At 44.2% G+C, this 24100-nt stretch overlaps 2 protein-coding genes across 3 annotated transcripts in view; one reads left to right on the forward strand and one right to left on the reverse strand.

The window, feature by feature from the left end:
* Positions 1-277: 277 nt before the first annotated feature.
* LOC134402684 (endothelial protein C receptor-like) lies at positions 278-11047 on the reverse strand. The gene is made up of 4 exons (XM_063132319.1): positions 10956-11047; positions 6060-6311; positions 4238-4507; positions 278-3069 (listed from the first exon to the last, which is right to left on the reverse strand). Exons 1-4 carry the CDS (start codon positions 11014-11016, stop codon positions 2957-2959), a joined length of 696 nt encoding a protein of 231 aa, XP_062988389.1. The 5' UTR covers positions 11017-11047; the 3' UTR covers positions 278-2956.
* Positions 11048-19829: 8782 nt separating this feature from the next.
* The window catches only part of PFKL (phosphofructokinase, liver type), a 51638-nt gene continuing 47367 nt past the window's right edge, over positions 19830-24100 (forward strand). Inside the window, exon 1 of one of the 2 annotated variants that reach the window (XM_063132320.1) lies at positions 19830-20012. In XM_063132320.1, the coding sequence (XP_062988390.1) occupies positions 19907-20012 (106 nt within the window). In that variant the 5' untranslated portion in view covers positions 19830-19906. The remainder of the gene's footprint in view (positions 20013-24100) is intronic. The other variant, XM_063132321.1, reaches the window with a different exon arrangement.

The raw sequence follows: 24100 nt of genomic DNA on the forward strand, positions 1-24100 counted from the left end.
CCTGAGAGTGAAGTAATTCTTATTTTCCATGTTAAAGATGAAAGTGCTGTACTGGTGGCTGTTAATATCTGAAATAACAGCCACTGAAGCATTACCTGCGGTGATGTATTGTCATGGTATATGTTATGGAGGATGCCACCACTGTCTTTGTGAATAGCAAACTAGAGACAGGCTACCATTAGAAAATGTCTACAAGATGTTTATAAGGTAAAATGATTTTATCAACAACAGAAAATCAACATTTGATACATTTAGAAAGCCATTTTCCTCCCCTGTTTCCCCTTATTATTAGAAATATTTTAGAGGCGTTGATGTATAAATCAAACAGACCTTCAAGGACAGCAGAAGGCTGTTCTTCTTTAAAGCCCCTGCCACATCAAAAGTGAAAGATGCATGCCTCTATTCTTCAAAAAACAATTTTGGCATAAGCCAGAGAGGCTTAACAAAGTAGGTATCAGAGGACTTGTGAATGATGTGCAAGGAACTGTTTCACAATAGTTGGCTTCTTGCTTAGTCCCGTTGCAAGGATAAAATGCATGAAGTTACTCCTAAATATTACATTGCTGGTTAAGAACTTGCTGCTGCACTCTCAGGAGTGTCTACAGAAGGAGAGTAACGATCCTGATTTCTAGAAAAGTGCTGCTTAGAGGAGAGGCTAAGTAATAGTTTCTAATAGCCTTTGTTGAACTTGTGCATTTTATGCTATAAAATTGGGGTGTGGGAACAGACGCCAAAGATCTGCTGTGGTGCAATAAGTAATACCTGCCACACCAAATTGTCTGTGATATGGCCTTAAATGATGAGTAACACCTGCCACATCAAATTTTCTGCAATGTGACCTTAACGATACTTATTTTTGAAGGGTGGGTATCAATCGTGCAATGTCCAACTCTAGAGTCCGGGCCAAAAAATCCCATCCAATCCAGCATCCTGTTTCTTCAGTGGCCAGGTAGATGCTTCCAGGAAGCCCACAGACAGGGCATAAGGGCAGTAGTCCTCCCTCACTGTTTCCCTCCCTACAACAATTGATAGTCAATGTCATACTACCTCTGATGACTGGAGGTTCCAGTTAGCCAGCCTGTTTAATAGCTACTGATATACCTATACTTCGTTAATTTGTCTGACCCAGTAGTCATCAAAACATCTTGTGGCAGTGAATTCCATTTTCAAAACCATACATAAACCCCATCTCAATAACTCGTGCTGTTGAAATGAAATAAATAGTAGCTGCAATAATTCCCACTTCCAGGATGCTACATGAGAGGAGTGGGGATAAACACAGCCAGAAGAGGTCCAGGCATGTTAATTATTTTTATGCTATGCTTTGGGGTTTGTCCCCTATGTCCATTGATAATGGGTAAAGCATGTAAATATTGTTTCTTAAATGCTTCATAAATAGATTTCTCTAGCTGTTGTACAGTGCAATTTAAAACAATTCAAGAAGATTGCAATAAACAAAATCCAGCTCAATATAAAGCCAAGCAGACATATGCTGACACAACATGATAAAAAATAATACAAAAACTGAAACAAACAAAGTACAATAGTTAAAAACCTCACCACAGGAGCTAAAACAGTAGACCTTCAATAAGGGATACAGACTGGCCTGCTTCAGACTACACTCTGGACTTTGTGGGTAGCTTAACCACGTTCAGCTGTGGTTAATGCTAACATGTGGAATGCTTGCAGACAACACTATTAACCCTTTGTTGTTTACGTTTTCCTTAGTTAGCCTAACTGGTTAACGGGGCAAATGGTTAGGGGAAACGTGTGTTAGACGACACCGTAAACCATGGCTAAGCATTCTGTTAACCATTTTTATTTATTTAATTAATTAATTACATTTATATACCGCCCCACAGCTGAAGCTCTCTGGGCAGTTTACAACAATTAAAAATAGTAAACATTAAAAGTATACAAAAATTTAAAAAACATAAAAACAACAGTATCCATTTAGAAACAACAATTCTGGGGTCCATTAAAAACAAACTTAACGTTGTTAAATGCTGTTAAAATGCCTGGGAGAAGAGAAAAGTCTTGACCTGGTGCCAAAAAGATAACGTTGGCGCCAGGCGAGCCTCATCGGGAAGATCATTCCACAGTCAGGGGGCAACCACTGAGAAGGCCCTCTCCCTTGTTGCCATCCTCCGAGCTTCCCTCGGAGTAGGACCTTAGATGTTGAGCGCAGTGTACAGGTAGGTTCATGTCGGGAGAGGTGGTCCATCAGGCATTGTGGTCCCAAGCCATGTAGGGCTTTATAGGTTAAGACCAGCACCTTGAATTGGGCTCAGAAACACATAGGCAGCCAATGCAAGCGGGCCAGTGTTTAAGCAGCATGGTTTAGCGTGTTGTCTGAACGGGGTCACTGTGTGGCGCCACCACTGAGCAACCCTTGTTGCCACCCTCTGAGGATCAGAGTGAGAGGACATATGAAGAAGGGTGTCCCTGGACTAGGACTACCTTAAGGCACACATAGATACATACAGGAGGAGGCATTCCATCCGGTACCAAAATCCCAAGCAGTATGGAGCTTTATAGGTCAAAACCAACACTTAGAATTGGGCCCAGAAATTAATCAGAAGCCAGTGCAGGCAAGAGAGAACCAGTGCAATAAGGTCATAACACCTGCTCGCAGAACTCACAGTCTTGTTGCTTTAGCTGAAGTTTCTGGGTTGTCTTCAAAGGCAGCCTCATGTACAATGCATCATAGTAAAATAAAGGCTGAGCAGAGCGGTCACTTGTCCAGGAAGGAAATAAAAAGACTCCCATGGCACTAGTAATATTAACTGCTGCTCTAGGTCTCTCACCTACGAGGTAAGGGATACAGGTTTGCATAGACCTTTTTCTTTCCCAGAAAGTCAATCACGGATGTAAAGGGTTGAATCGCAGTCTTCCATTGAGCTTGGCTAAACCACTTGGAAAGCAGCTGGTCCATGTAATGTGTTAATGCTGAGTGCTATCTCTTCCCACCTGTGCATAAGAAGATGCAGACAGCTAGGCCTATTAGAGCAAGGGAGCCAATGCTGATACCGAGCACCAGGGGAGCATGAGGGCGTCCTTTGCGTTTCCCTGTAAAGCAAAAAGAGATGGTGTGAGCCTTTCCTAAGTCTTCAGCAGTTGGACATGGGGCTGAGATCTTTTGGATCAAAGACTGAACTAGCTCTGTAACTCTAATAAAAGTGTTGCAGATTTAGGCCTGCTTGTGGGTAATGATCTGTTGGCGGGGAGCCCCGTATGCTTGATGTGCATCCTCCTTTCCAGTTGGGGCCATTTCAACCAATCCTCAACAGCAGATACTGCATTTGTCTTGCAGGGGAGAGAATGCTAAAAGCAAATGTTTGTTGATGTACAGCCATGTATTCTCACTACCAAGAAAAGCTGGATTCTGAAGCTAGTAGACCAGGGCCAGCCCTACCATTAGGCAGAGTGAAGAAGTCTCCTCAGGCAGCAGATGCTGGAAGGTGGCAGCAAGGTGTTGGAGGAGAGACCTGTGTGCCATGTGATCTGCTCTGCACCTCCCAATTTGGCCTGCTGCCTTCACGATCCGGTGGAGGATGCTGTCTTATCACTGTTAAAGCAGGGGTGGAGGGCTTTACCTCAGGCAGCAAAATGTCTTGGGCTGCCTTTGTAACAGACTATGCAGATCAATACAAACACAGACCCTGTTCAGACAACACACTAAGCCATGATGGTTAAGAATTTTGAGGTAAGCATTATGGCTTAGTGTGTCATGTGAACCATTCCTAACTATGGTGGCTACATAACCACAGTTTAAACATGCTCACTAACCATTCACTGCAAAAGGGTTAGCAGCTTAATGGCTTAGTGTGTTGTCTGAACACACACACACACACACACACACACACACACACACACACACACACACACACATACACATATACAGGTATAATTCTGCTATTAGGGGCAAAGACAGGCTCCTGAAGCCCTGACCACTGGAAAAATCTCTGCAATGTGCCTCCCTCTTCCCTATCACCACCATTTGAAAATATTTGGCAGGCTTTTTTGTGTTACTGCTTTTTCAGCAATTTTTAAAATGATGGAATAAACCTTAAAAAAAGAGGGGGGGAGCGAAGGTTGATGATGCAATGAAAAGGACCTACAAACTTCGGTGAGTGAACAATCATGAGCGCACGATAAATGCCTCATGTAAAAACAGCCTAGTGGGAGGGGGAAGGAGTTTGCTTCTCAGTTATTGTATAACCATTGTTTTACATACCAGTCAAGGCTTCTTCCACGTTGGTGCGCTCCCTCACAAAGTTGATGCATGTTTCCTGTAGGAAGAACTGTAGGCTGGTGGAGCTGTGGGGGAATTCGTTCAGCTTGAGACTGGCATAGCTGGCTGCTTCAGTTTCTCTTAAGGGCACCCAGCTGTGATTGGTTGCATGGAATCTCAGGAATTCGGTTCCGTTGAGCAAAACTTCATAGAAGCTCTTAGTGACATTCTCAAAAAGCTGGCAGCCTATAGTACAATGTACATGTATGGGGTCTGCAACCAATAGGAACATGTTAGAAAGAAACTCCCTATGCGTGGCCTTGTTTCTCTTCACACGTACACTTATAATATGCGAAGCTGTCCCTGTCTGAGCATATGAGGAAAATGAGTGCTTTGCTCACCCTGAGAGTTATTTCACCCATTATTGTATGACAACTGCTAGATCGCCCAAAAGCATCCCTGTACAATTCACATGTTTTGAAGTAGCTATCTTACTACATTCTCACTTTACATTTTTAGATACCTATTTAACAAGTCCCTTTGATGTACACCTAGAAAAATAATGTGGACTAAACAGTGCTGTCCAATAGAGGGCACTGCTTCCCCTCATGTGGTCCCTATCATTACCACCACCACACCACCCCCATAGGACAATGTATCTGTCCTATAGGAATAGTGCTACCAACTTTGTGCAGCACCCTACAGAGACACTGGGCAAAGCCAGAGACTCCAATGGCACTGAGAGAAGCAGCTGCTGCTTCCATTGCTGGCTGAGTCCCTTTCCCTGTGCTGAGAAAGACATGGAACTCAGCATGGAGAAAGCCCACTGGTCTGGCATAAAATTATTACATTTCGTATATTATAAGTACAGTGTTTTCAAACAATTATTACAAACTGAATTTACTCCCCCCCCCCCTTTTTTAAAAAAAAAAAACCTTTTTGGTAACAAATGGAGCTACAAGCTCCTGAACTGTTAGGAACACCTGAATTGTTAGGAACCTCTTTGGTTTTGCAAGTTTATGAGGAGCAGGCAAAAAATAATTTAAAAAAACAACAGAGGAAACCATCAACATTACTCCACAGTGTCAAGCAGACATAGAGCACCTATTCCCATAAAAAGAAATGAGAAAAGGGGGGGAACTAAGATTCAATGAATATGCATGAAATTTAATCAGACTTGTTTTCTGAGCTATAGCTATCTCTATCAGTTTCAGCCTCTGCTTCAATGGCAGTGCTGCCCCCTAGAGGCAGAAATGCATCTTGCTCTTGCATTTGAGAGTTGTCTCAGTCTGGAACCTAGGACTTGCTTGTCCTTGGTGCACAGAAATTGTGATAATCTGATACTGTACATAGTTTTTAGAAATCATTTGGAGAAGTAAACATTTGAACACCTTGTCTTAAACATTTTATTCATCGTGCTAAAATAAAGCATCCCATAATCCTTCCCCCCACACACATTTTCAATTTTCCCTATTTTTCAAGGGAAAAAACAAAAAAGGCTTGGGGGGGGGGGAAGGGGGAACCGTGTTTGTTTGTTTTTGAATTTTTCTGGTTCTTTTCCAGCCCTCTATCCCTAGCCAGCATTGCCAATGGTGAGGGATAATGGGACTTGTAGACCAACGATATCTAAAAGGCCACAAGTTGCTAAGTTTGACTGTTGGTACATGGCATCATAGTTTCCCCCTTTGCAAATCCCTGGATATATTATTTAACCAATGGTATTATTATTTCCCAGATTTTGGTGTTTGGCAATACCATCTTCCTAAGCAATTTTTGTGGCAACTACTACGGCCATTTCCATCCTGCTCCCCACCCCTTTACTCACATCGTACATTCCTTTCTTGAGCAACAAGTGTGACCACACCCTTGAAGAACTCTAGGTATTCATGCAGGCTGTCCTTCCTCTGCTTCCAAACGTCTGAAGACTCCAGTGAGAGCAGCTGACTCACATTTAATTGCCCCTGGTGGCTCCCCAGGCTATGGGTGAGGGTCCCATCCAGAGTGGCATTCCCGGCAAAATCAACGACACCTTTCTCCGGAAAGTAGGCCAGCTGGACCATGGTGAAGGCATGAGAATCTGAGCGAGAAAGCAGAACAAGGCGAGAGACAGGTGATGCAGAGAATAAAAATCTGGACCCTACGGCTATGCCTAAATGACGGAGCCTCAATCCAAACTCCTGCCATCCCCCACCTGTAAATAGGGCAAAAGGGGAATAGCAGCAAGGCATCTTTTCACACTCTGACCCTCTCTCTTTCTCTAATGCTCATAAGTGCAACCACAAATGAAAAGGCTGAGAGGCTGCCAAAGAAAACATTGCACATTCAGGCAGGAAGGAGTTCCCTGTCTGCTTTCTCCCTCCCAAGAGATGCTTTCCGGCCCACAGCACTGAATATGGCACTACTTGGCTGGCTGCCCTCCCATTATATTTCCCCAGACAGGCTGGCACCACCCTTTCCTGTAGCCCCTTTTTTTGCTCAACTGCAAAAAAGGAACTACGGGGTGGGGGTGGGGAGATGAGGCTGCGACTTCCCCCCATTGCAGAGGGAATAGGGAGCCACCTATAGAGCGGGGACCAGCTGCCTGCATGAAATACCAGCACTGTGTGGTCATAGGGCTGGTCTTACCATGGAGTAAGGTGAAGCTGTTGCTTTAGGAAGCAGATTGCAAGGGCCTTTCCTTGCAGCTGCCCTCCCTTCATGTGCCATTTAAAAACAAAACAAAAAACAGAGCATAAGTGTGGCATCTTTTTGACCTTTTGCTTCTAAGGCCCTGTATGGTCAAGCTGGTAAGAGCTATGCTGAGATAGTTAGAGGTAGCCTCAGTACATGTCTTGGGTTGGACAAATGCCACTTCCAGTATCGGAGGCAGTAAACCTATAGACGCCAGTTTCTGGGGAACATGGGCGGGAGGGTGTCGTTGCACTCATGTCCTGCTTATGGGTTCCCCGTGGACAGCTGATCAGACACTGTGAACAGAATGCTGGACTAGATGGACCCTTGGTTGGATCCAGCATGGTCTTGCTAAATCGCAGGCATCTGCTTGCCTTTGAGAAAGAGGTAAGGGGCAGCCATGCCAAGATAGAGTCATAGCAGTGGGGTAGAGAAGCCAGGGCTCAAAGGGACACATGACATCTTCCCCCTTAATCGTTAATTGACAATAAAAATGAGAGTAAATTATCACAACATCCCTTAGAGCCTGAAATTACTGCATAAACTGTTATCCATAGAAATTATCTCTACCTGTTAATCACACTCTACATATTAACTGTAAGTATCTCTAAGTCATTCTGGAGGTTTTATCTTCCTGGTAGAACACCTCATTGTTAGTCCATCTGGGATATTTACTGGGCCTTGTTACCAGTCACATTCCTCTTAACAGAATAAGTTATCTGTTGGTTAATTGCAGCAAGGATCTGTATCTTCTGACACATACGTGGGACATCTTGGGATGGCGCTCATATCGTTATGGTTACGGCACAATAGGTTTTCATTCACCATTTGTGTCACATAAGACCTTGGATATGGCTTTTCTACAACCCTTCTACTCCCAAGTACTAGTAGAATAATCTCTTCAGCAACTCTTGCCTCCTGGTTTGAGTTCTGGAAGGGCGCAGGCTATCTTGTCTAAATATCTTCATTTCAGCTACTCCTCCTGGGACTGTCATTGGTGCTATGCTGTAGTAAATCAAGAAGTATAGGAAAATTTAGTGTGACCATATGAAAAGGAGGACAGGGAGCCTGTATCTTTAAAAGTTGTACAGAAAAGGGAATTTCAGCAGGTGTTATTTGTATGCATGCAGCACCTGGTGACATTCCCTCTTCATCACAACAGTTAAAGCTGCAGGAGCCCTGCCCTCTTGACCAGATACAAAAGAGGGCAGGGCTCCTGCAGTGTTAACTGTTGTGATGAAGAGGGAATGTCACCAGGTGCTGCATTCATACAAATGACAACTGCTGAAATTCCCTTTTCTAGACAATGGTTAAAGATACAGGAGCACTGTCCTCCTTTTCACATGGTCATACTAGGCAAATTAGCTCTAATGTAACTTCCTAGTAAGAGTTAAGCAGGGAACCAAGCCAATGCTATGGTCTTGTAAATCAACTAGAACTTGTACAAATCCCCACCACTATCAATGACTTTCTTCATGAGATTTTTGACAGTTTGGACAGACCTTTCTACAAGTGCATTTGGCTGAAGAACTGCTACCAGTTAATTCAGCATACTCCCCATTCTTCACTTCTGACACCATGTAACATTTCTGGCTCCAAAAACAAACTAGAGGAATGAGGAATAGCCTAGCATATACCTTTATTGTTAGGAGCCTCTCAGAAACAAGTGACTATAGAGCAAGTCCTCAAATTACCAACTCCTTAATTCTAACAAAGTGTCACTAAAAATTATAAACTATCATTACAACTCCTACTTTGTGTGAGTGGGTAAACAAGCCAGGGAGGTGAGCACTTCATGTTACATCCAAACCCAGAATTATGGTTTATTGTGCCCAAGCCAAGGTTGTAAGCCAGCCTTGAACCATGGTTAGAAGTTGGCTTTATAAATCCTGGTTTGTTTAAGCACAATAAACTGTCATCCTGGTTTCTGATGTAACATAAGATTCCCCCCTTCCTGATTTGTTTACGTGCTCACATGACGGGAGAAACAAAACAGGAGTGGAAGGTTTCTGCGCACTAGTATGTCGCTCGTTCACAATGCCATTTAACAAACCAAGATTGTTGGCCTAAACTTGACGTGCCAACATGGTCACTCTCTAGCTGTAACTTCTTATCCCAACCCTTCCCTGCTCTGTTTCCCATATAGCAGAGGTGGGGTCCTGCTTCAAAGAAGAGGTGGAGGAGAAGAGTAGAGAGTTGGCTTGGCCTATCATAGCACTGTGGAGGAGAAGGTGCCTTTAGAGGTCACATTCCTGATGCTGAGTTCTTAATAAAGCAGAAGTTGCATTCAAGTTTGAGAGTAGCATTCATCAAACAGTGGAGAGTGGGCAGCTGGACTGGGCTTGTGTGGAATGAGGATGACTGCGAGAAGAGCACATGGGAACGAGCTGCAAGGAAGAATATGAGGGGGGGGGTCATTGCTCAAGATCCACTGAAACAGGCAGGCCACTCCTGTAGATGTGCCATATCTTAAGGGATCATTCCTTATTTCCATAGAACAAAATTGGTATTTCTAATTGGGAAAGTCTGTCCTGGTTGGAATGGGAGCAGCTGTTCCATAACAGGAACTTAAACACAAGACAGAAGTTGATTTTTAGTTCCCTGTTGCTGCTTTCCGTGTCTCACACTGCTGTTTTTGTCAGACACTTCGCTGTTTTGATTGAAGACTCACAAATCCTGGCTAGGCTTCCCAAATATCCATCATCCTGCTTTTTTCTTGCTTTCTAGATTTCATAACACCCTTGTTCTATTTATTTAAAACATTTTTTATCCCGCCCCCTTGTCATATCAGATTTCTGGGAGATGTGCAGCATATAAAGCACACACAAACCCCAGCTAAAGCTTTAAAACAGACTAACAGCCCAATCATCTGCACATTTACTCAGGAGTAAATCCCACTGAATTCAATGGGGCTTAACTCCCTAATAGCCATGTTAAAGGTTATAGCCAAAAGCTTGCTCAGTTAAATCAGTAAAATCTATTAAAATGCCCAGTAAATAAAACCGAGTTTGCCTCACACCCAAATGATAGCATGGTTGGCACCAGGCAAATCGTTTTGAGGAGTGCATGCCATAAACCAGGTTGCCACTGACAAGAAAGCCCTCTCCCTTGCTGATGATCTCTGAGGAAATACATGGAGAAGAGTCTTGACAGAAAATCTTAGAGAACATGCACATTACTATGGAAGGAGAGATACGGAGCTCTAAGCACTGCTCATCCAGCCTCCCTCCACAAACCCCTGTACTTAAAAGTTCTCTTCTCAGCTTCAGCAATCTATCCTGAGTGTACACAGTTCCCAGCCCTAAAACAAAGAGCCAGCGTGGTGTAGTGGTTAGAGTGTGGGAGTCCGGAGATCCACGTTCTAGTCCCCACTCGGCCATGGAAATCCCCTGGGTGACTTTGGGCCACTCACAGACTCTCAGCCCAGCCTACCTCACAGGGTTGTTGTTGTGAGGATAAAATGGAGAGGAAGAGGATTATGTACACTGCTTTGGGATCGTTAAAGGAAAAAAAGTGGGATATAAATAAAATAAATAATATTGTTCGCCAGCAGCAATTATAAGGTGTTTCCGGACAGGACTTTTATGGTGCAATCATAGAGCAGTACGACAATGGAATCAACTGACAATGAGCAGTATGAGAAATGAGCAGTATGACAATGGAATCAGTTACCTAGGGAGGTTGTGGGCTCTCCCACACTAGAGGCATTCAAGAGGCAGCTGGACAAGCATCTGTCAGGGATGCTTTAGGGTGGATTCCTGCATTGAGCAGGGAGTTGGACTCAATGGCCTTGTAGGCCCCTTCCAACTCTGCTATTCTATGATTCTATGATCACCCTGCCTGGGGGTCCAGATGACAATGTCTGCTCTTTGAAGCCCTCCCATGTTTTCACACCATTTCTTTCAATTTTTTTCGTCTTCTTACCCCTAGAAATCCATTAAGAGAAAAGAAGACGAGGACAGAATAGCTTTGGATGCTTAGCATCGAAACGCACAGAGCTAAGAGCCCTCCGTCAAGAAAGACCCTTGGCGAGCCATGCCTTCCCACTTACCTGCACCATATACCCAGTGGCAGAGAGCCCGAGATAGGAGGAGTATTTGCAGGAGCAACATTTCCGTGATGGTTCCCAACCGCCGGGAGCACTCTGAGGCCGGAGGTGCTCTGAACAGTCTGCGGAAGGGGAGCCCAGTTTTTAATCCCTCCAGCCACTGCCAGATGTTTTCTTGGGGGGGGGCGCAAGCCCATCAAGTGCTCCGCCTCTCTAACTTGTCCAGCCGGGACGGGAGGAGGGAGGCCAGGGTTGGTTGGGAATGGGAGGACGGGGCGTGTTTTTCTGTCTTCCTTCCAACGTTCTCATCTGAAGCAGAGGAACTGACTCCTTTTCCTTGCCAGGCCTCGCCCTTCTCTCCCCTCGTCCCCTCCGAGCTTTCAAGTTATTGCCAAGATTATATTTTCTGAAATGGGGTGGGGGGGGGAGAGGGGAAATTATTAATAATACGTGCAAGGAAATGAGTCAAACTAGAGAGGGGGGTATATATCTAAACAAAATGCTATTTAAATGCAGTGGGGACAAGAAAAAACAGTGTTTTCTACAGAAAGCAGAGCCCCAGGCATAGCTGTGTTTTGAGGTCATGGCTGACTTTTGAAATTGACACAACGTTTTGAGGTACAAATGCGTAACTGTTATTGTTGTACACCCTTTACATCCCTGAGCTATGAGACATTCCACTATGCTACTAGTTTCATTTCCTTTTGTGGAGAGAGTGCCGGAGGGTCTTACATTAACTGTGATACTTGCTTTGTCTATAACAATGCAAGTGGAGGCAATAGGAACTTCTCCAGGGCAGCAGAACCCCTAGAACATATCAAGTCCCTAGACCGCAATACTGTACCCTAAAGTGTTTCACCAACCCACTCATGATTATCTTCCTCACCTCAAACTGCCCATTCCTGTTTTACATACATGCATGGGTGGGCGTGCTCACATATAAGCAACCTCCTCCTCTCAGCTGGAGGCTTGTCACCTTCTCCAATCTCTGGTGGGTATTTCATTCAAAAAAACTTGAGAGATTCCCAGCTATTAGGGGACCAGACCTAAGGTTTAGCTCCACCATCAGCCAGCTATCATGGACTATTAGCCAGCAAAATGAAGAAATTACCAGCAAACAGCTGTAATAGTATGGTCTCTCAGTTACAAATATGGGAAGAGACAGGCTGGTCATCAATTCCTGGACTGGTGGTGGATGCTTAATATTTTTATTTTATTTATTTATTTTAATACATTTATATACCGCCCCCCAGTCGAAGCTCTCTGGGCGGTTTATATTGAATAAATTCAATATAAAAATCTACAGTTTACAAAATATACAGTTAAGGCTACATGGCTTTCAACCAGGCACTGAAAAGCAGGGAAATTGTAAGCTAAGGCTTGCTGGCCTTAACACCACACCTTCCTTAAGGATGCAGAAAGAGCAAGTGAAATTCTCATTCTCCCAAAGCACATTGACCATATAGACAGTATGGAGAATATGATATGCAGAAGTGATTGTGGGGCTGTAGAAAACTGCAGACAAACAACTTAGGGCCACCTACTTCCCCTTGTCTTCGTCTTCTTCTTCCTTTAGAGTAGCCTTCCCCCAACCTAGTACCCTCCAGATGTCTTAGGCCATAGCTAGACCTAAGGTTTATCCCAGGATTGTCCTGGGGTCAAACCTGTTAATCTAAGTGCCACACAGGGCATCCAGCGCTCAGGCAGGGACAAACCCGGGATGATCCTGGGATAAACCTTAGATCTAGCTACAGCCTTAGACTGTGAGGTTCCCTACATTGTGTGTGTGGGGGGACACCTGCTTTCTTACCAGGTCTTGGATCTTTTCACATTCGAAATGAGCTCCTTCAGATGGCAACAAACAGCAAAAGTGATTTTTAATCAAAAAGAGAATGTCATTGAAAATCATAGGTTACAATGAAACAGCACTACCTACTGGTGGAATAAAAACCCATCATAAAATAGATATTGGATTATCTCTGTGTTATAAAAACACAGGATTGCTGGGTGAAAGGGCAGGAGACATCCTGTTTGTTTACAACATCATGAAATCAACCCACAAACTTCTTGGAGTGGCCAGTCATGAGTGTGCTATAAATTGCTCATTTAGTGATTCCCCTGCAAATCTCACCATTACCAGCCAGCATGGCCATTGGCATACTCTTTTCTAGAATTAGGATAGAACAAAGCCCTATGAGGAAAGACTGAAAGAACTAGGCATGCTTAGCCCTGAGAAGACAAAACAGAGGGAAAACATGATAACATTCTTCAAAAACTTGAAAGGTTGTCACACAGAGGAGAGCTAGGATCTCTTCTCGATCATCTCAGAGTGCAGGACACAGAATAAAGGGTTCAAGTTACAGGAAGCCAGATTCCAGCTGGACATCAGGAAAAACTTCCTGACTGTTAGAGCAGTACAACAATGGAACCAATTACCTAGGGAGGTCATGGGATCTCCCACACTAGAGGCATTCAGGAGGCAGCTGTTCACACCCTCTGTCAGTGTGTTCCACTCTGTCAGGTGGATTCCTGCATTGAGCATGAATGCCTAGTCCCTCTGCACTAGTGATTTCAGTATGGACAAGCAGTACACTATTATGGTTGACTTCAGCCTGCAGAACCAGTCTGGCAACTTTTCTTCCCCGTCTTTACATTTTCACCTTGGGCAGGGGGACAGGGCTGGTCCTATGGGCAATAAATAGACATATGTCCTCCACTTGCTAACCATCGCTGACCAGGCTGAATAGTCATTCATTATTATTTGCCATGGGGGGCACAACTTTTACATGTCCATTAACCTCAGATCTGAATAACTACAGGGTGTTTAATTTGCAGCAAAGAACTGCACCTGTGTAGTTGTTTTTGAGGAGTGATAAACAGAGAGTTAAATCAGTCTTTCTTTCTTGCCACATTCTGCTTTCAAAGGCAATGAAGTTTAGAATGTTTGGGGGAGGTGTCCAGGGAAGTTTTCTCATGTCCGTAAATCTACTGTAAGAAACTGGAGAGAAACCGCCCACAAAATAACTGCATAGTTTTCAATCTGCTCAGGTGTGCATGTATGTCCCTAAGTGGGGGGGGGGGGAGGGGGAGAGAGAAATCGCATTTTCTAGAAACGGCCCATGTGACCTTGCAAATATCCTCCAATTCTCCTATTATTTTGTAGCACTATACATTGGTACATGGCTCAGAATGGCATTATAGAAAACAGGCCATACTGTATTAATATGCGCCCACATAGCAGCAACAATGCCTTGGGAGGAAAAGGGAGTCCACCATATTCTAGGTTGTAGAGACCTCTGGAACCCACAGGGCTTCTGTGCTGAGACAGACAAACTACAGCAGAGAAATTGGTGTGGAACAGGTTATGTGGCCTGGAGCCAGAACTTTGTAACTCTCAGTAGTTTGCGAAGGAGAACAAATATGTCCAGAAGTCATTCCATGGACAAAAGCAGCTTATGGGTGCCATTATACAACAATAACAATAACAACAACAACAACAATTTATTTCTTACCTGCCTCTCCATTTTGATCGAGGCGGGGAACAACAGAAAATATAAAATACATAAAACTGAATTAAAACATAATATACATTTTTAAAATATCCTAAAAACATTTTAAAAACATCCTAAAATTCTATGCATATAAACAGCTGAAGTGGTGTCAGTCCAGAGATGAATCGTGATGCACCTAATCATGATCTCTGAATGATGTGACGTATGCCAGGTGAAGTGACAAGTCATCTCAGCTTATATACACTCTATCTTGCCTCCAGCTAGGCTAATAGAACATTTGAAAAGATATGAGGTTTCACAACTTATTTGCATCTTCCTTCATGAGCACTTTTAAAACCAAGAAATGTGTTGACCAAGCTATATTTATACTAACTCACTTCCAAAAGTTAGGACAAAAACCTCCTGCTCTGCAGCCTGGATTAATCCTATCAGTAGCAGTGTCTAAATTCAATGTTTTCAAGGTAGTAGATTTTGCGGGAACAAGAAGGACGACCCCCTTCCGGCAGTTAGCTGAAATCTCACCTATGTGATTCAGGCTCCAAATTTGATTAAATAGACTTTGTGTGTTTGGCAGAAAACCTTTGCTGTAAACCTGCTGTAAACCTTTTAGCAAGCAAGGCTAGGAAACTTTAGTTTTTACCCAGACTCAGGACAGGTTTCTTAGATCAAATATAATGGGTTGGGTCTTGTTGGGCAGAGCAACTGTTGGACACCTGTATAGGTTAACTTAAGCTTGTGTGTGTGTGTGTGCCTCCTTGGTTTTCATGTGGTGGGCCCCTGTACAGATTTGCTTTTCCACAGGAAATATCAGGTAATAGACAATGATCATGTCAAATGACAACTGCTTCTCTTGTGTTGAAGGGCTCCTCCTGATTACGACTAAACTACTGATCATGTTGATAATTCAAAGGATTTTAAAATCAATCTCTAAGTACAACCCTAATTATGGTAATAGTCCCACAATCCTATATATGTTTACATAGCTTAAAGAAAACTTTCGCTTTAGCCAGACTCAGGACAGTCTGATGAGAGTACGAGCTTCTTAGATTAAATATTGTAGGTTAGATATAGTGGGGCAGAGCAACTGTTGAATACCTGTACAGATTAAGGTTGAATGAGTTAGAGTGTTCCCCCCCTCTCCAGGTGTACATATTTGCTTTTCCACTGGAAACATCAGGTATTAGGGCAAATGTCAGCCCCTTCTCTTGTGTTGATGGACTCCTCCTGACTAAACTACTGCTCCTGTTAATAATTCAAAGGATTCTAAAATCAGTCTATAATAGCGCAACCCTATACATGTTTACATAGTCCGCTCCATCTGATGGGATTTCGAATGAGTTATTGTACCATGCCCTAAAGACCTAACACCATAACTGAGGTCAGAACCATTTTCTAGAAGAAAACATACGTTTCATTTCAAAAAGCTCAGAAGTGCCTTGAATTTTGGGTTCCATCCCCGTCTGGCCAAAACTGGTGGAATCCTACGTTCTCTGAAAATGATATATTGACATGAAAGCTTATGTGTCTTGTAACTGAGATTATTGGGCAAGTGAGGTCAGTAGATGAATGTAGTTGCATATCTGGTCAGGGTGTCCCAGAGGGTGATGGAGATGATAAACAGCTCCTGCTGTTGCAATGATGTCTTCTACGAGGTCATGAAAGGTTTAAGACGCATGGCCCTTCTCCTGTCCCATGTTATATACAAGGCTGCATAATTAGGTGATTTGGAGATTTAGGTGCAGTTTTAACATCCAACTATCAACTTTTCTTTCTTTTTTTAAAAAAACAACATTTTCATCTAACCTGGTTTAGCAGTCTTGGATTCTTAATGCAGTTTTTGGCTGCTGCTTGAAGCTGGGCATGAGTGAGCTGACTGAAGCTAATTATCTGAAGCCAGTGAAGTAATTTTGATTAGAAGGCCCAGGTAATGAGACCAGAGTTGAGGAAATGAAATCAATTGTATATGAATGAGCCATGGTAGTAACAAAATCAACAACTTCCCTGAAATTTCAGTCATAGGTGAGGAATTATTATTTTTACAGTTAGGATAGATATAGCAGTCACACATCATTCTTAGCCACAACCTACATTTTCTGAGAAAGAGAGATCTGCATCCAATCTTTCATTATGTGTGCACTAGTGCGTGTGTATGTGGAGAGACAGGGAGAGATTCATCCAATCTTCCACATCACTGCTTTCGTCAATTCCTTCCCCAACCCTCTTGAATACAACCATTATGTATACAAACATGTTTCCACTCTTCAAAAACATTCAGTAGGTCAGTGCTGCTAGGTCTCCTAGACTGTGATTCATGTAAAGAGTGTGGTCAATCTGACGTAAATGAAAATTGACTAAAATACTAATGAAAAGATGCAGGGAACACAATACTGGGCCTTAACCTGATCCAAACTGAAATGTACTACAGGAGAGCGGATGGGGCACTTTTGTTCTTTCCCAATACATTGTGTGTGCTTCTTTTCAAAACTGCTTCATTCAAGCCATATCCCAATCCATACCTGCCTAGGATATTGGCTCAATAGGAAATCGCTCTCTGGGTTAGTTTGCATGAGACAAGGGGTGATTAATAAGCCACAGTAGCTTTTTAGCCACTCTGCACGTGGCAGATGGTTTCCCTACTTACCCTCACTGGGCTTGGGTTGTCTTGACATCTGAACCTGGCAAGGCTGGGTGGCTGGAGTGGTCAACCAACCAGCAGCCTTACAACAGACAGTGGGTTAATTACCCACACCTGGAGGAGGTAATGAGGATAATCAGCTGGCACATGAGCTAACAAGCCACCATGACTTATTAAACACGCTCATATTGTGAAAACCCAGTCATTGGCCCAGTTCACACAATCGCAGAGGGGAAATAAGCCACAGTGGCTTATTCCCCCTGCCCCCACAGCACATGCCTCTCACATGCTGGGAGGATCTGCATAACTACCTTCAGGAGCAGGGTCTGTTGTGTTGTGCAAACCCAGCCAGGGTGGCATGTTGCCATGAGGAAAAAGCCACTCAGAGGCCTACAACAGCTCATGGTTCTGAGTGGTTTGTTACCCATGGCAACAACCCACCCTGGCTGAGTTCAAATGACACAGCAGGCCACGCTGCCGAGGGTCATTATGCAAATCCCCCTGGCATGTGATAAACACGTGCTGGGGTGAATAAGCCACTGTGGCTTATTTCCTCCTTCATGATTGTGTGAACCCGGTCACTGTCTCCCAATTAAATTGAGCTGGAAAAAGGTGCAGAACAAGGCAATCCAAATGGGAGAGGAGCTGAAGCACTTTTCCTGCAAGGAAAAGCTAAAGCATTTGGTGCTTCTCTGGGTGCTTCCAGACAGCATAACAAATCAAACAACGCTGTGCAGCTATTCCGTCTTTCCTTCTGTAATAGGTTTCTTTTGTGGTAAGAAAAAGGATGGAAGACATGGTGCAAAAACATGGGAGGGTTATAAGTTGAAGTTGATGCTGTCTGGGCCGCTGTAAAATTCTGTGAATGAGGCGGGGAAAACTGCATGATAAAAGTTTTGAAAAAAGGCAACTACTCAGGGGCAGGGGGAGGAAGAAGTGTTATCATGACAGATATTTGTGAAACTATGCATGATGTAGAGACAACACATAATTAATGGGTTGGATCCAGATCAAAACCCTGTGACACCTTAAAGAACAACATATTTATTCTGGCATTAGCTTTTGTGGGCTATAGTCCATCAGATGCATGGAGTACAATGGGAAGTTTTAGGTTTTTTATACACTACGTATGGGGGTGGGAGGGGGAAGCAATTGTAAACAGTGAAGTCAGAAGGAAATCCAATGCATAAAGTACTGATGGTGACAATCGCATTATTAGCAGTTAACATTAACACTTTGAAAAGGACATGTTTCCCACCATTTCAAGCAAGAAATGTATCCCAACTCAATCTGCAAAACAACTAATCAATTGGGATAAGTTAACTGGTAAAAATAAACAAAATCCAAAAGTCTTATAATTAAATGTTATCTCTACATACACTTACCATACACTGCAAAAAAGCATACCAAAATGCCTTTTGCATTGTATGATAATTCTTTGTTTTAAGGAACAACTCCATGCACATTTAGACAAAAAAAAGTCCTACAATTCTCAGCATCCCTCCAGGCACCCATACTAGCTGGGGCACACTGGAAATTGGACTTTTTTTCTGTCTAAACATGTATAGGATTGCAGCCTCAGTTTGTAGAGATAAAGTTGTATGAAAGCTTATGCCAGGAGAATTTTTTTTTAATCTTTAAGGTGCCACAAGACTCTTTGTTGATAGTATTAACAGTGAACATTTACAGTACAAGTGTTGCTGAAAACAAACATCCTGGCACTAGGTAAGCGAATTAACAGATGTGGAGTGATATCCCAATTCAAGTCTCTGGCAACAGAATTAAACCTGTTGAGGAATTCAAACTTGGCAGTCTACAGGTTTAATTCTATTGCCAGAGGCTTGAATGACTAAGTCTGGATCCAATCCAATGTACAAATTTCACTGCCACAGTAGATAGCGAAATGGAGACAAAACTACAGGAGGAGAAGGCTATCAGTGGCTATTCGTTATGATACTGAGACCAAAGCTTTAGAAGGAGCAATCGCTGGATACTATTTGCTGGGACGTCACAGTAGCAGGGCTGCTTTCCCCAACCTGGCGTCCTCCAGATCTGTTGGACTCAGTGGAGGCTGGTGGCTTTGATGCCAGTCGGCTGGTGAATCCGCTCCGGGTTTCAGTCAGAACTTTAAAGGCGCTGTCCAAACTGTTAAACCTTAAGCAGGCTGTCATCATGCTTTGCTGCTTGGATAGCTCCTTCAGAGTTCTGAATGAAACCCGGAGGGGATTCACTGCCCCACTGACATCGGAACCACCAGCCTCTACTGGATGGGTTGCAAATTCCATCATCCCCAGCCAGGCTGGGGATGGCTGCAGTCTGGGAGCGCTGTGCCCTTCACGCTCTGCTTCTCAGCTCCGTAGAAGCAGCTGGACGGTCGCCGTGGGAAACAGGATGCAGAACTCGGGGGAGCCTGAGGGGACCTTTGGTCTGGACCAGCAGGGCTCTTTTGACGTTCTCACGGACTGCAGGGCGCCGCACTGCCACCCCAACCCCGTCGGAGGCTGCCCAGGCAGTGGTATAAAGGCAGTTTCGCAGGTCTCCTACGGAGAACCAGCCTCTTGCAGATAAGCAGCAGTACTTTCATCGTGCCCGCCTCCTCCATCAGCTGGAGCGCACCGCAAGAGACCTAACCTGCCGCAGGGATTCTGTGCCCGGTGCTTGGCGGCTGCGCCAAGCAGGTAGCCCCGCCCCTGTGGGCGGAGCCAGCGGTGGAGGGCTGCCGGGGGTGGGGCTAAAAGGAACCAGGGTCCGGGTGCTGCTGCTTGTCATTCTCTGTGGGTCTCTGCGCCTTGGACACAGCCGGAGCAATGGCAGGAACCGGGCTGGGCTCGGTGGGGCTGGACCTGGAGAAGCTGCGCATGGCGGGCGCCGGCCTGGCTCTGGCTGTCCTCACCAGCGGAGGCGATGCACAAGGTCAGTCTGAGGGAGGAGAGGGGAGGGGAGGAAGCAAGAGACGGGCACGCCAGCCAGCCAGCCGCCCTTCCTCCCTCCCTCTCCTCCTCCCGCCCTTCAAGAAGGTGGGCGCGTTCCTGCACTCCAGACCCAGGTCACGTGCTGTCAGGTGGAACGTGCAGCCGAGCACGGCTAGGAAGGACAGGGTCAAGATAGGCCTGAGCAATGGAAAGCTGGGGCGGAGAGGGGAGGGGGCGGCTCAATCGATACCGGAGAAACTGATCGCAAGCCCGCCTTCCATGAGGACCCGTCCCCAGAAGCAGCCATTCAGCGGGCGGGCGCCTCCAGTCAAAGAGCCATTTCCCCAGCGCGTTAAGAGGAGGCCTTGGGGGATGGGTGTGCGCCTGCATGCTTCTCTCCAGCTGTCTGAGGCTGCTCTGCTCGTGTCTTGGGCCCTGGAGCCTATTTGCGGTGTTAGAACTCAGGTTTAGAATAGGTGAAGCGTACATTGCCTTTGCGCTGTTGATTAGACACAAGCAGGTCCTACGTGTCTGAGATGAAGAGGGAAGGAGGACTGGGTGTCATTTGCCTGTGTGGTGTAGTGGTTGGAGTGTAGGAATGGGACTTGGAAAATCCGAGTTCTAGTCCCCATTCAGCCATGAATCTCACTGGGTGACTTTGGGCTAGTCACTAACTCTTAGCCTAGCCTACCTCACAGGGTTGCTGTGAGGATAAAATGGAGAGGAGAAGATCATGTACATTGCCTTGAGCTTTTTGGAAGAGGAAAAAAGGTGGGACATAAAAGCAGTAATAATAAATATCTTTGCATACTAGTGAAGCCTTCCCCAACCTGGTGCTCTTCAGAAGTTTTGGATTACAACTCCCATCAGCTCCAGCCAGCATGCCCAATGGACTGGAATTCTGGGAGCTGTAGTCCAAATATCTGGAGGGCACCAGGTTGGGAAAGATGGCCTTCATGGCAAAGAGTGCAAGCAGGGAAATATCCATCCTCTGTTCACCTCAGTCATGATGTGACCTCACTTGCTGGTTATAGGCAGATGATCCACCTGCAACATGGCAACAATACTGACCTAATTTGCAGGGACGTTATCAGGATTTACTGAGGAAATGTATGGAAAGTGCTTTGAGCATGAAGTGATAAACATTATTACTTTCAGGTTAGGTACAGGTGGAGAGGGGTAATAGAGCCATTGGGTACAAAATACATTTACTGCTCATTCCATGGAAAGAAAGCTGGCTTGCAGATATTTTGCATGCTAATTTAGGAGGACTTCTAGAAAGCCCTTGACTCTCAGCCTAACCTATCTCACAGGGTTGCAAAGATAAAATGGAGAGGAAGAAGATAACGTATGTCTTCTTGGGGTCCTTGGAGGAAAGTCGAGATATAAAAGTAACAAATCAATAAAATTGTAATGAAGTCATGTAATGAATGGGAAATGGACTCCACACTGACATAGCCAGGTTACTTCATGAGTATTTATTTCTAGTATCAGAGGCAGTAAACATATATATACTAGTTGCTGTGGAACATGGGCAGTAGGATGCTATCCTACTTGTGAGTTCCTGGTTGACAGCTGGTTGACCACTATGTGAACAAAGTGCTGGACTAGATCCAGCATGGCTCTTCTTATGTTCTTATATTATTGATATATTTGTTACATAAATCAATAAAATCATTATGAAATAACTAGGATATGTCAGTATGGAGTCAACATTCTTTCATTTCCCATCCGTTTCGAATGCCCATACGTCTCTAGGGGCCTGGACTAGCCTTCGTCATTCTGCTGTCATTCTTCGTCATTCTTTAGCAAGCTACAATGGCACTTTACCTATGCTTCAGTAACAGTAATATTTGCAGTTAACTGTTCTGGTATAACTGGGCTAATTTCTTTATTGACAGTTGCATCTGTAGAAGTGTAGATTTCCCTGCATCATTAGTGCTTTAATGTTGTTTTCTTGTGAACTTGTCTGGGTCATGTGTGATAACAGATTAGATGGTCCGGCTGTGACCATCAAAGAAACTGATTAGGACTAGATAGACCTACAGCTATTCTTGCCAGATCAATGTGCTTAGTCCTTTAGGGGATGAGCTGCCTTTGGATCTGTATAACATGGCGGGGAGACAGATTTTCCATGATTTCATACATACAATAAATAACTTACTGAGTCTTCTCCATTATAATCAAGCAGATAGATGGATAGTATTTTTCATAATTTTGTTCGTAATTATTGAATGTCAAAACTAGTTTACTTGTTAGTGTAATTATATACAAACTCTCACAGGTCAAGGAAAATAAAAAATAAGACTGTACATTCAGCTCTTGGTTGTATGTTATAATGTTGTCTAATGATATATTCTGTCACCCTTCTAAATTGCAGTTTTAATTTTCCCAGCCATTTCAGCAGTAAAATGGTTTTGATCTACATTGGAATATTTTTTAAAAACAAAGAAACTTAAAATGTGCCATGGTAAAGACAGTCGGTTCATTCCCAGTCTGTGTCTCTTTCATTATGGAGCAACTTTTCACCCTTACACAGCTTTCTCTTTGCCTTTGTTTCCTCTTTCATAGACTCTGTAGTCATTTGTGTTGAAATAGTATGTCCAATTTAGGGTCAAAAATACTCTGACACAGACCTTGCCTGTGAAGTATCATACATTACTGCAGCATATATTATCTAATATTCCTTGTTAGGTGCCCTTGGAACCGTTCCCCTCTCTTACTGATGGATTACATGCTTCAGATACTATCAGATTCCCTCATCAGCAATTAGTTGGAAAATATTTTGTTGCCCTTTAGTCACACTAATTACTCCCTTGTCTTTTGCATGGCTTGGCTTCTAATCTGTACTGTTGAGATTATTCATGTTTTGCATATGACATAAACACGTTCCAGTGGTGGGAACTGGACCCAGCTGCTAAGCTGGAAATAGATGTGTGCACCTTCAGTGGAACTATCCTAACTTAAACCAGTTAAAGATGTGATCTGTTTAGTGTGGAAGAGTTAGTACATCTCTGCTGTGATTTTGAGGCAGGCTTGTAGACCAGCGTGCCTAATCGGGGCTTGTGGCAACCTCTTAGAGAAGTAAATGCATAATAAGCCTCTTCCCAAAGCAACTCCCAGTAGAAACCAGCTTTCAGGTATAGGTAAGCCTCCCATTCTACACTTGCCATCAGGGAACTGCCCATGTTTTCCCCTAAGGTAGGAAGTAAAGCAGCATGTTCACCTGGATTGTACATTGTGGTCTAAACCATACTCATTTTTCTCTTGCCTAGGGATGGCAGGAGTACCACGTCTAGACTTTTGAGTGTCTTAGGAAACAATCCTATGCATGTTTAGTCAGGAAAAAAGACCTACAATTCCCAGCATGCCCCAACCAGCCATGGTTTTTTTGATTAAGCATGCATAGGATTGCAACCTAAATGTGCCTTCTCAATCAAGAAAGTAAGCTGTGCACAAACTGAAAATTATTTCTTGCCTACTCCAAGCAAATTGAGAATGGTGGCACTGTTGCAGCATTGGGTCATAGAATTGGCAAGGACTTGGGATCATCTAGTCCAACTCCCCACTCGGTGCAGGATATGCAACATCCCTGTCAGATGGCTCTCCATCCTCTGTCTAAACATCTTTCCCAGTCCTTTGGATCGTTTGTCAGCCCTGGGGTTCCTGACAATGCCACTCTCAGGAGCAGAGTCCTGAATGAGAGACAGTATGCTTAAACTACCCTATGTGCTAAAACTTTAGGACTGCACTACACATAACCATATTGAGATACAAAGAATGCCAGCCTTCATATATAATCTAGATTGAATTCCTAAATTGTTCTGTGAGTGATTCTGCAGCCATCTTAGCCTAAACAAGTATAGTTGAAACTAGGGATGTGCTCCACTTCTAATCGGACCGGAGAAGCAGGAGCGGAGCGGGGGGCTTCGCCTGCCCTTAAGGCGGAGGCGAAGAGGATTGGGGGGCCGGCGGAGCATGGCGAAGAGGATCGAGGTGAAGGCGGATCCTTCGCCTCGATCCGGAGCTCCGCCGGAAAGGTAAGTGGGGTTTACCGGGCCCTGCCGCTGTCGCTGTCGCCCATGCGGC

This window comes from Elgaria multicarinata, chromosome 8 (genome assembly GCF_023053635.1).
Source record: "Elgaria multicarinata webbii isolate HBS135686 ecotype San Diego chromosome 8, rElgMul1.1.pri, whole genome shotgun sequence".
Lineage (NCBI taxonomy): Eukaryota > Metazoa > Chordata > Lepidosauria > Squamata > Anguidae > Elgaria > Elgaria multicarinata.

What these genes read in the sequence shown, in the direction of transcription:
- LOC134402684 (XM_063132319.1), bottom strand. Translation starts at nt 11,016, where the DNA reads ATGTTGCTCCTGCAAATACTCCTCCTATCTCGGGCTCTCTGCCACTGG. An exon ending in TCAAGAAAGGAATGTACGAT is followed by an intron (nt 4,508 to 6,059) that starts GTGAGTAAAGGG and finishes TATTGGTTGCAG; the next exon opens with ACCCCATACATGTACATTGT. An exon ending in CGTGGAAGAAGCCTTGACTG is followed by an intron (nt 3,070 to 4,237) that starts GTATGTAAAACA and finishes TTTGCTTTACAG; the next exon opens with GGAAACGCAAAGGACGCCCT.